General features: G+C 34.5%; 1 protein-coding gene across 8 annotated transcripts in view; it reads left to right on the plus strand.

Annotated features, from left to right (window-relative positions):
- LOC119573231 (calcium-dependent secretion activator-like) overlaps positions 1-12,500 on the plus strand; it is a 261,069-nt gene that overhangs the window by 194,385 nt on the left and 54,184 nt on the right. For 7 of the 8 annotated variants that reach the window (XM_037920350.1, XM_037920351.1, XM_037920354.1 and 4 more), the window contains 10 exons: positions 150-286; positions 1,113-1,300; positions 3,119-3,133; positions 4,245-4,274; positions 6,510-6,560; positions 9,622-9,723; positions 10,196-10,259; positions 10,646-10,769; positions 11,238-11,258; positions 12,447-12,500. The exon at positions 12,447-12,500 is cut by the window's right edge and continues 59 nt beyond it. In XM_037920350.1, coding sequence (XP_037776278.1) covers positions 150-286; positions 1,113-1,300; positions 3,119-3,133; positions 4,245-4,274; positions 6,510-6,560; positions 9,622-9,723; positions 10,196-10,259; positions 10,646-10,769; positions 11,238-11,258; positions 12,447-12,500 — 786 coding nt within the window. The remainder of the gene's footprint in view (positions 1-149; positions 287-1,112; positions 1,301-3,118; positions 3,134-4,244; positions 4,275-6,509; positions 6,561-9,621; positions 9,724-10,195; positions 10,260-10,645; positions 10,770-11,237; positions 11,259-12,446) is intronic. The other variant, XM_037920358.1, reaches the window with a different exon arrangement.

A 12,500-nucleotide genomic window follows, 5' to 3' on the forward strand; every position in this document is an offset into this window, starting at 1 on the left:
ATGTAAACATTAGTGCTATACACTCCTCCAGAATATACATGTGCAGCTCATAAGAGCTCCATATTTTATTCACCATTTCCCCTCAAATGGAGCAACAAAACAACATATGATATTTTAAAATCATGACAATGGTTTCTTCCTTTCTTCAGATGCTGACAAGGCGAAGAAACATGGCATGGATGAATATATTAGTGCAGATCCAGTTAGATTTGACCACCATAGCCTCTTCAGATTATTACAGACACAAACCCTTGAATATCGTCTCAATGACCCATATTGTTCATTGGTAAGTATTGAGAGTTTCTAACTCTGATTTTGTAAATTTGGCATTTACATCATTACATCATACAGTATATATGTATATATATATATATATATATATATATATATATATATATATATATATATATATATATATATATATATATATATATGTATATATATATATATATATATATGTATATATATATATTTATATATATATATATATATATTATATATATATATAGTATATATATATATATACGTATATATATAATATATATACATATACAGAGAGAGAGAGAGTGAGAGAGAGAGAGAGAGAGAGAGAGAGAGAGAGAGAGAGAGAGAGAGAGAGAGAGAGAGAGAGAGAGAGAGAGAGAGAGAGAGAGAGAGAAACACACACACACACACGCGCACGCGCACACACACATGCACACACACACACACACACACACACACACACACACACACACACACACACACACACACACACACACACACACACACACACACACACACACACACACACACACACACATGTGTGTGTGCATGTGTGTGTTTGGAGCAATATTTAGATAAATAGATAGACAGACAGCTAGATGGATGGATATAGATATAAAATGTGTGTGTGTGTGTGTGTGTGTGAGAGTGTATGTGTATTTGTGTTTGAGTTTATAGCATATGGAGATAGGGATATGATGATATATGATTGATTCAGTGTTTATTTACTGACACCTTTATCTGTTGGCAAATTTTCCAGTCAACAAGTTGAAATTTTATTTTCCTCCCGCTGTTTCTTCACCCACATGCAAATGCATAAACATGCTTTATCTCTCTCTTTCTTCTAGGGGTGGTTCAGTCCAGGCCAGATTTTTGTTCTGGATGAGTATCAGGCCCGTTATGGTGTCCGAGGTTGCTTCAGACATCTGTGTTACCTTGAAGACCTACTTGATCGTGCCGAGAAGGGACAGATGATTGACCCGACTCTCATACACTACTCCTTTGCCTTCTGTGCCTCCCACGTTCATGGGAACAGGTAAGTTTTTGGGGTTGCAAACAAAGAGAGTCTCTTTGGAAATCCATTTTGTTATAACAAGTGCTTGTTTTAGGGATGTCATCATGTCAGGGATGTTAGAAAGTTAGCAAAGTTAGGGTACTAGGGAATTCACTATGTCTGCATAGCAGTGTCACAGCCAAGGTCCTAGTTCCATCCCTAAAAAGTTTTGGATTATTAGTTTTTATAAAAAATTGCACCAGTGACTTGAATATAAATCATTATAAAAAAAGATAAGTTGTAAATTATTAAGTCATCTGAGCCACAGGAGAGTTGTCTCACAGACCATATCACTTTGCGAACTATGAAAGCCTATCCTATTTTCTACTTCAAGTGCCCTCCCCTTTTTTTAATTATGGCTTTATCCCTGCTATGTGCTGTATTGAATAGTTCAGAAGGTTGAAACGGATAGGGATTTATGTGTTGATAAAAAAAAAATAAATAAATAAAAAATAATATAGATAATTTGTGTTCAATATTATATTTTGTAGTGACTGTGATTTCATGAATCAGAATAATTTTCATAGATAGTAGAAAGAAGTTCACTTAGAAATATCTTGTTCGTTATGTTCAGTGCAAACTTCAGACTCTTATTCTGATAGGTTTAGTATGTTTTCTAAAAGCTCCTTGGTGAATAATCTGGTCATATTCCAAGCTTAGGCTTATTTTTACCATAAAATTATCTGTTCCTTTATTTATCCTTATTATAATGATTGGTATTGTTAGTCTTAATTTGAAGAAAAGAATAACCATCTGATTTGTACAGGAATTTGTTAGATTTGTACAGGAATTTGTTAAATTCCCTTTTCACCTTTGGAAAGAAATGGAAATAAGTCCTTTGGTCATGTAATAAATATTTGCCTTTCAGAATCAACATATCCTAATAATGTTCCATGTGATTAAATAGGTTTACATCATGAAACTGATGTATGAATGCAATATCATATTATATTATGGAATTATAACCAGCAAGACATGCCAATATTTCCAGCAAATTAAAATCATTATAGTTTAAGTTATGCCAAATGTACATAACTTACAGGCAATGCAAAAGCTGTATAAAGAGCTTATTCGCAGAGCAACCCCTCTATCTGGATAATGAATGAGACACTGTGAGCTTTGATTAAGAATGTGGTATGCAATATGAACTAAATAGAAAAAAATGTAAATATTTTGTAGAAGAAAATGATTCACCTGGATAGGAAGCACACCCAGTCTTGCACATAAGTTTGTTTTTTTTTCTTTTTTTTACACTATTAGACCTCATCACTTAGAAGACAACAATACACATGCTTCATCACCCTCATTAAAAATCATCTCCCCCCTCTTATCTCTCTTGAGATAACAGCACTAGAAAGTTAGCTTTGAATATAAAGCCATTGTTATCTTACTTATGCTGGCCCAGATTTTTAAATCTTTTTTTTTTTTTTTTTGTTTACTCATCTTTTACTATTTGGTGTTTAATGAAGACTGGATTCTGCTACTGTAGATGATAATGTGTGCTGTCTTATATCTAAAAGTATCTAGATGAAGTGTTTAATTATTTTTTCTAATCATCTGTACATTACCTATGGATAGTTTTATCTCTGGTATATTAAAAAGCTGTACATTTTTTTCCTAAATATTACCTTTCAGTGTGATTCTCAGTAGCTTATTTCTGCTGATATGTGAATATATTTCTCTAAATGTTATTATTTAAAAAAATAATTGTGGCTTAAAAGAAGTACTCTTCTATACTTTGGATAGTTTCCTTCTTCATATTTCTCAACTGACAAAAACTTGTATATTTTTCTGTGACAGACACCAAACTACAAGGTATGTCTGGATGAGGGATTCTTCTAAATGTCAGTTTTCATATAAAGTAAATTTTGGGCAGGCTAAAGCCAGACACTTTATATTTGATTTTGTAACTTTGTGCCTGCTGTATCAGAAACTTGATTTATATATATATATATATATATATATATATATATATATATATATATATATATATATATATATATATATATATATATATATATATAGTATTTTGGATTAAATGTCACTTTAAATTCTTTGTCAGATTAAATGTACACTTAGTATCACAGAAATAATATTTAAAAATATTTTGATTTTAAGCTTTAGTATATTTTTGAAATGTTTGGATGTTTGTACAGAATACTAAACATAAACATGGAATACAAGCTGTGCGAAAGAGGAATGAGTGAGGAAGATGAAAACCACATTGTCTCTACTGTCAGAAGGGTAAACAAATGACTAATTATAAATTAGTTAATTTTGTGAAAGTAAGCTGCTGATAAAAGAAAGATATTTCAGTAAAATGAATGAGAACTTTTTGTCATTCCTATGTATATAGGAGGAAATTTTTCTTGGTATCCTTGAAATAAAAAAACAGAAAAGTTTGTGCAACCCTTGATGATTGGAGACAATATTGGACTCACATGCTTAAAAAAATATAAATGTTGGGAATGGGTCTGTAAATATATTTTTCATTGTGTGTGTGTGTGCGTGCATGTGTGTGTGTGTGTGTGTGTGTGTGTGTGTGTGTGTGTGTGTGTGTGTGTGTGTGTGTGTGTGTGTGTGTGTGTGGAGAGAGAGAGAGAGAGAGAGAGAGAGAGAGAGAGAGAGAGAGAGAGAGAGAGAGAGAGAGAGAGAGACAAAGACAAAAAGAATGTATTAACTGGAAAGCCAGAAAGAAAGAGTAATAGAGAGAGAGAGAGAGAGAGAGAGAGAGAGAGAGAGAGAGAGAGAGAGAGAGAGAGAGAGAGAGAGAGAGAGAGAGATGTGAGAGATTGGATTGTAAATTTTTTCTTATTTTTTATGTAAGTGAGTGTTTGTGTGTGTTATACATTTGCAAATAATAAAAGACTAGCGGGTTTTGACTGCTAATTGAGCCATTTTCCCCCCCTGCGTGGCCCCCCCACAGCCCCGCCGAAGATGGGACAGTGACAGTAGGGTTAGTTACACAAACACTTGTCACCCACACCCTTTCGGAGTCCCCGTAGCCAAGGTTGTGTTCCTTGTTCTCATAGGAAGCAGATTTACAATTGATTTTTAGTTATATATATATATAGATATGTACATACACATACATATATATATGTATATATATATATATATATATATATATTATATATATATATATATATATATATATATATATATATATATATATATATATATATATATATATATATATATATATATATATATATATATATATATATATATATATATGTATAACTTCTTAGTGTATATTGTATGAGACGGATATATTCAGTCATCTAGTATTGTTTTTCCTACTGTTTTGAAGAGTATATTTAAATTCAGAGTAACACTTTAGTTGTGGTCATTATTTCCCCAGAATTTTTCCATTTTTCATCATTACCAAGTTCTTGAAAAAGAAAAGAAAATATAGAATTAATGATAACAAATGGATAAAAGATATAAGAGAGAACAACACTGCCGCAACCTTGGTTGAGGGGATACGATTGGTCTGGCTACTCTGTGCTATTTGGAAGTCCCCAGCCACCACCGCTCCTTTGCTCTCCAGCCCCGCACTCTACCTCAGTCCTCCAACCTCCCTCACTCCCTTGAGAAGGATTCAGAATTTCTTTTTTAGATGAAGACTTGTGTGTTTGGTTGGAGATATGAGTAGTAGTTGTTCCAGATAGAAGAAATATATGTATGATGATAATGTGATGGAAATCCATTCAACTCAGTTTGCTTGTGCTCTGTGTTGATGATGGTATTTTGCCTCGAGTGATTGCTGCTTGTATGTCTATCCAGCCACAAGTCAGGAAAGATATACTGGGTCTTGCTCACATTTATTTCCCAGTTCAGTATGTTCCAAGTTGAATTTTATATATCATCAAAGTGGTCATGATGAAACAATGCATAATGATGTTGCTATCCAGTACACATTATATCTGCAAAGGAATAATTCTCAGAAAAACAATGCATATAATTTTCTAACGATGTCCCTAAGCAAGAGGATGAGAGATGTCTCTGGATTGCATAAATAACCTTGTGATATCATTTTCAACTTGTGTGGTCTACATCATGAAGTATTATGTAAGACAGTACTGGAATACAAATAATTTATCCATAGCATCTCTTCAATCTGCTTTGTAATGTAAAAAATTAATATTTGATTTGAATCAAAGCATAAAAAAGTACTTAATTTCTAAAGTATAACTCTCCTTTCAAGTGATCATTATGATTGTTGAGTCAGAAACTACTTCTGATGACCTCTATTTCTGATGATAACTGTAGGTGTCTCCTTGCTATATTGCGCACTGATTGGCTGTAGACAGGAGGTGTACGGTGTTATGTACAATTGTAATGCAGTGTTGTACAGTACATTGTATACAGTACGTGGCCAACAGGACGCGCCACCAGGTAGAGGCCCCACAAAAAAAGTATATATAAGTTGTATCTTGCCATTTTAATATGGTATAAGTAGCATCACAGGAGTATTGTGTACTATAGAGCTGTAACAGTAAATGTTAGTAATTGTAGCATTATACATCCATAAGTTGGTATTATTAAGTAATAAGTATGTTTGTTATGCATAGGTTGAAATCAGTGAAAAGACATCTTGTTGTGTCAAGCACTTTGCTACTTAAAAGTGGAGTATAAAGTTTTATTTTTTTATCCACATATTTCTTTAAATAATTAGCAAAACATCTCAGTAGATAAAAGTACGTGGCTCCTGGTCCAAAGTATTAATATACGTAAAATTGTTGAGTTGTTTTCTTAATTATAGATAATTTTAAAAATTCAATTATGTCAGAAGCTACTCATCATTCCTGGGGATCTTCAAGGCTAGCTAAAGAGATGCCATTTTTGTCATATATGAGTGATTATTTTATTTCTGAAATTTTCATATATATATTTTTTGTTTTTCACCTTTTCATACTGTTGTTGCTGTCTATATTACTCTATATTTGGTGCCTTTATGAGAATGCGCTTAATCTTCTAGGACTAAGGAACATAGCATTAAGAACATGTGAGAAAATTATATTGATTATTTTTACTTCTTTTTTCCAATCAAGTGATATGAGTATGAAATGTGTATATGATGATATTATCTTGATTACTTTCTTTTTTCTCTCTTTATTAATCATATGAGCACTAGACGGAATGGTTGTAAGTTCTCATCTGACAATATCTTATCTTCTATCCATAGCCAAGAACAAACTCAAGGCCAAATAGCCCCTAACGTTCCATTTCCAACAAGGTTTGTTACAGAACGATGTAGTATAGAACATTGATTCTTATGGTAACTTGACTAGAACAATCTTTCTCGTTTACATAGATGCTAGAAATACATAACACATTTTTGGGGTTTGGTACTGATATTGGGGCTCCATATATTTATATATATATATATATTTATTTATATAGAATGCAACATATTTTTTCTAATATTCTCATGGTTACCAATGGAAAAAAGTGCTTTAACATGATAAGCATCTCACCACTTTTTTTTTATCATCTTTTTTTTCACTCTTGCCTTATGCACTAGCAACTTGGAATGTTGTGTAAAGCTTTTTTTCAGTAAAGGAAAACCATGGAATATTTACATCCATGATTTTCCTCTTAGATGTAATTTATATTATAAGATTAATAATAAAATTAATGATATTATGTATATCAGTGAAAATATATAAGGAAAGCAATTCAAGTTGAGCATCTCCATTTTTTCCTTTGAGTACCAAAATGTTTGCTTAAGGTCTTGTATGATCTCCCTCAGCTGTGGAGTGTTGTCACCATTCCAAGTTACTACTTATTTGAAACTTACTGCGCGTCATTTTAAGCATCTTGAGAGTGTGCATGGTAGTGTGGTATCCTACTCTCCTTCCCCTTCTCTCTGGCAGACTAGTCATCTCTCCCAGCATTCTGCAATAAACTGTTACTCAAACTGGAGCAGAATTTTGCCCCTTCTCTCTCTGTTTTTCCTGTATTTTATTAATTGAAAGAAGAAAACAAAAATACTTGTGTCAGTGAATATTTTTATTGATATTTGTTTTATATTCTCCAAGCTCTGAAATAACTCTCAAATCTATTTTCTACTCTCAAACTTCAAACATTGCAAACATAGAACACATGAACAGGATTTCAGATTAAAACAATAATGATAACAGATTTGGAAGGTATATGTATGTGATAAATGTATGAACATTATCAAAGTGAAATTACACTTGTGTGGACATGTTAGTAAAGATGTAAAATTATGGTCTTATGATGACAATAAAGTTAATTATTACTTTATGCAAAGCCAAGAAGAAAAAGTGAATATTATATTGCATTTACATGAAATACAAAGTGACAGATTATCTGTATAGATGTCTTCTTTTGTCATCTAACAGTAGACTTGACCATAAGAAGGTAAAAGTTTTTAGGATCCTCTTATTCCTCCTTAACCTGTTATCCATGCCTGTGTGCAGCCCTTATTCCTTATCCTATATCCCCCTGTATCTCACACTCTTCAGGCATGAGCAATAAACAGAAAAGAAAAATGAAGCAAAAAAGAATAAGAATAGTAAGAACAGTGTACCAACACCACAAAAGAAATCCCCGTCAGACCACACTCTTCTCTTGTAAACGCTCCTCCTGGCGAGTGATAGGTTGAGGCCCTTTGCCCCTCCTCAAACCACCGCCACTGGCACGTGCTCCGGGTACTCTTGATTTCTTTTGTGCGTGAGCGGGTCCCAGTTCCCCTTGCGTCGCCGTCCCCCCGACTCGATGGACAGAGGCACGGGTGGCCCTCACCATGCGGCGGCGCTTGTTGTGATGGTGATGATTGGTTGTGATGATTATGGAGGGTGGGTCAACACCTATGAGACCGGGTCACTCACCTTCCCCCACATATTACTGAGGCCAGCGTACATGGGGAGGGATGACCTCATGGCAGGCTCCATGCCGAAGCAAAAGCCTGAACACAGATATGGAAAGATGTTACTTTTAGAAAAGAAGAGAAGGGATGGTTGATGATACTGACAGTAAGTTTGATAGCAATGCTAACAAAAAGAAAGGATAAGCTTTATGATTATCCATAATTATTGGTGTATTTTAATTTTTTTGACCAATAGAATTGATATATTCTCAGGAATAGTACTCTTGGCTTCAGTTTCATACTTAATATTCATTTCCAAAGTTTCATCCCTGTGTTCAGGTTCTGTGGCTCTCCTCTTGTAACGGTTTCATCTTTATTCATTTTTTGGATGCATTAGAAACTTGTCAATATCCAGAATGAAGCTTTGCAAGAGTCATTATTACTGCATGGCAGGAATTTGCACAGAGTGAATCAGACATGTTCACATGGTTTTATATTTATTGATTTTTTTTGCTTGGTGCATCTGTCTTTGTAACCAGTATTTGTAATCATAACATTTAGACTAAGTTGCTGAAATACTGAACAAATTCCACATCGCAGCACAGTAAGCTAGCTGCACTGTAGGAAATTGTTATAGAAATTACAGTAATCTTTTGTGAACAAATATTGTAGTACAGTACATCCTCCTTTGAAGTTAATTTGTGAGTAAAAAAATCTCATAAATAGATTAGATGTATCTACATGACAAACCATTATGTTTGCCATACAACATTGTGATCCCTCTCTGACTTTATCATTAATTTTTATTCTTTGTATACGTAGGCTGATATCTGAGTGACCAGTAATAGATAGAAGCTGATGTGAGACATACAAGATATTTTTGTCTTCATGTCTCTTTATATAATTTCCTATTATAACACTCTTCTGGATATGGTATCACAAGTTAATTGTTTTGTAAGACAACACTTGAATAATTAGCTTTTGTGTGGAAATTTTGCCTTATTTTCACTTAAAGACTGTTATAATATCTCCTTCTATCCCTCTTTCATTCTCAGATTTTCACTTTCTCTCTCTCTCTCTCTTTCTCTTTCTCTTTCTCTTCTCTCTCTCTCTCTCTCTCTCTCTCTCTCTCTCTCTCTCTCTCTCTCTCTCTCTCTCTCTCTCTCTCTCTCTCTCCCCTCCCTCTCCCTTCCCCTCTCCCTCCCTCCCTCCCTCTCCCTCCCTCCCCTCCCTCCCTCTCCTCTTCTCTCCTCTCTCTCTCCCTCCTCTCTCTCTCTCTCCTCTCTCTCCTCTCTCTCTCTCTCTCTCTCTCTCTCTCTCTCTCTCTCTCTCTCTCTCTCTCTCTCTCTCTCTCTCTCTCTCTCTTCCACTTACTTTCTTTTCAAAAGCTTGGAACTTGAGAGGGTCACTCAGATGGAAGCCCATAATTCGAGCTCCTATATAATTTGACCCTTTGACACAGACCGGATGGAGTGGGAACCGTCCTGGCTGAAGAGAAGGAGCGCTTCCAGGCCATCAAGGAAAGGTTAAGAGTCTTACTTGAACACCAGATTACCAACTTCATGTAAGTGTGTCTCACCTCCCCTCTCTTTCTTTTTGTTTTTTTCTCCCCAGCAGTATTGTCTGATGAAAGTAATGTTGTTCAACATGTGCTAGTGTACTGTTGTCATAAAGAAATATTTTTGTTTAATAGAATGTATTACAAAGAAGCCTCATTAATATTTACAGTACAATATGTTAGTACTTTACCTAGATGAGTGTAAACAGAAGAGTGCAGAAAATGTAGCCCTCTCAACAAAACTGGTTTTCTTGATCAGAAAATATGGTTAATTATACTAGTAGAAAGACTTTGAAATTTTTATTTACCTAGTTTCATTATCACCACTTATGCATCGATTTATTTACCTATTTACTTCCAAATTTTACCACTTTTTATCACCCAATATATATGAAAAGGTAAAGGATAATGTAGGGAAGAATTAAAACTGTTGTGCTGCATTAGTTCTGATAACATTGTGAGCTCTGTCCACTGACAGGTATTGCTTCCCATTTGGTCGACCTGAAGGTGCCCTCAAAGCCACACTGTCTTTACTTGAACGGGTAAGTGAATTGCAGGTTATTACTATTTGCTCTCACTCTCTCTCTCTCTCTCTCTCTCTCTCTCTCTCTCTCTCTCTCTCTCTCTCTCTCTCTCTCTCTCTCTCTCTCTCTCTCTCTCTCTCTCTCTCTCTCTCTCTCTCTTTCTCTCTTTCTCTCTCTCTCACTCACTCACTCACTCACTCACTGGTCTACATTAGTCCATGCTCCATTCTATGTCCTTCCAGTAGTCAGGACATAGACTCATGATATGAGGAGATTCACCCACTGACATGATATCATGTTACCCACTGCATGTGTATTAAAAGCTCATTGTGTCTGTTGTGTATTTTTAATTTGGCAATTCTATATTAATTGTGCACAACATTTACTCTATTCATTTCATGCAGGTAATGATGAAAGATATAGCAACTCCAGTGCCCCCTGATGAGGTGAGAGGCATGATTAAGAAGTGCCTAGAGAATGCCGCTCTCTTAAACTATACCCGTTTGTCGGCTGAAACAAAGATTGAAGGTGAGATATTGATATTATGAATTTTAAGACTGATAAATTGTTTAAATTTATGGGTATTGGTGTTAATGTCTTTTGTTCATCATATTTTTTTTTTGTGCGTAATGATTTTAAATTGTATTTGTTAACGTTAATGATAATGTTGTAATGTTATTGTCATTTATATGAACTATTGTAAGTTTTTTTTATATCAGTACTGTGTGTGTGTTTTTTTTAATGATTTATACACAATTAAAACTTCAAAATATTTAAAGCAATGAGAGAGAAATCTTCATGAGTCAATAAATAAAGATACTTCATAACATTGTTTAGGGCTTCTAGTTTTACTCATTCACGTAGTGTGGTGGTGAGTCAGTAACAAAGAAAATTTAAGTTTAAATACTTATATAAAAATTTTCAGATCGATAAGCATGATGATTATCACTGATTCAGTATTCAGCAATGTAATTTGGTTTTGTCTGTGTTCCATAGGTGGAGACACCACTCTGCAAGGTATTTATTAACTGCATCAGATTTATCAATTACTGAGGCATGATGAACATTGAGATAGATGTTGATCACTGTATATTGATGTATTTTGTTATTGTAGATTGTAGGTTTGTATAATGATTTAGTTGTTGCTTTCCATATGTCATTGTGTTCAGTCTTTCAGTTTTGTAACAACTAATTATAGTATGATGTTTTTTTTATGATGCTTTTTGGAAATTCAGATTGAGTGAGAGTTGAAGTTATATATGTTTATATTTATGAGCGGTAGTTTTGTTGTAGTTTTCATTTTGCTTGTATTTTGTATGAACACATCAGAATATATTGTATTTACTTTGATAATATTCTGATTATAGCTATCATAGTGAGCTACTGTCAGGGAAATAAAAATGAATTTATTTTTTTATTTCTCTGTAAGCAGTACATGCACTCATGACGATCCTATTTACAGAATCATAAGCTTTGAGCTATATATGAATGTCACATTTCAAAGTGTGAATGACTGATTGCTTGTAGATAGCAAATTAAAAAGTAACATTCTGTGCAATCTCTTTTTCATTCTTAAAGAAATTTGTTTGCAGAAAATTGATTTTTTTAAAGTGAATTAATCAAGATGTCTTTGCTAATATTTTTCTTTTTATCCATTATGTATCATTTTCACCTTTTTTTCTCCATTTGCATTTTCTATCTTTTTCCATTTTTGTACTTCATGCTCATCCCTCCTTTTTTGCTCTTTTTCTTCCTTTCTCTCTCCGTACACCACTTTATCATTCCATTTCTCTCTCCCTTTATATCCCTCGCCCATTTTCTTTGTTTCTTTGTGATTCCTTCCCCCTTCTCCTCTTTCACAGTGCTTCCTTTTAATCAGCCTCCCTGTCTCTCTGCTTTCCTCCCTTCCTCATACCTTCTTTCTTCCCCCCCCCCCATATTTCCATGTCTCCACCCTTTCTCACTCCCTCTCTCTGTCCAACTTTCTCTCCCTCTTTCCATCCTTCCCGCACTCCCTCCCTATATCTATCCATCTGTCTCTCTTGATTCCCTCCCTCCTCTTTCTTTCTTTTCTTTCCGTCCCTTTAATCATCCCCCCTTTCTCTTTCTTTCCTCTTCCCTCTCTCTTTCCCCCATCCCTCCTGTCATCCACCTCTTTAATGCCTACCTTCTGTCACATCAATGCTGCTTTCCTTGTATCCACAGAGGACCTGAGTGGAGAGTCAGCAGTGTCAGCGAGCAGGAAACTTTACGATCTTA

The sequence above is a fragment of the Penaeus monodon genome, chromosome 5, assembly GCF_015228065.2.
Source record: "Penaeus monodon isolate SGIC_2016 chromosome 5, NSTDA_Pmon_1, whole genome shotgun sequence".
Taxonomy (NCBI): domain Eukaryota; kingdom Metazoa; phylum Arthropoda; class Malacostraca; order Decapoda; family Penaeidae; genus Penaeus; species Penaeus monodon.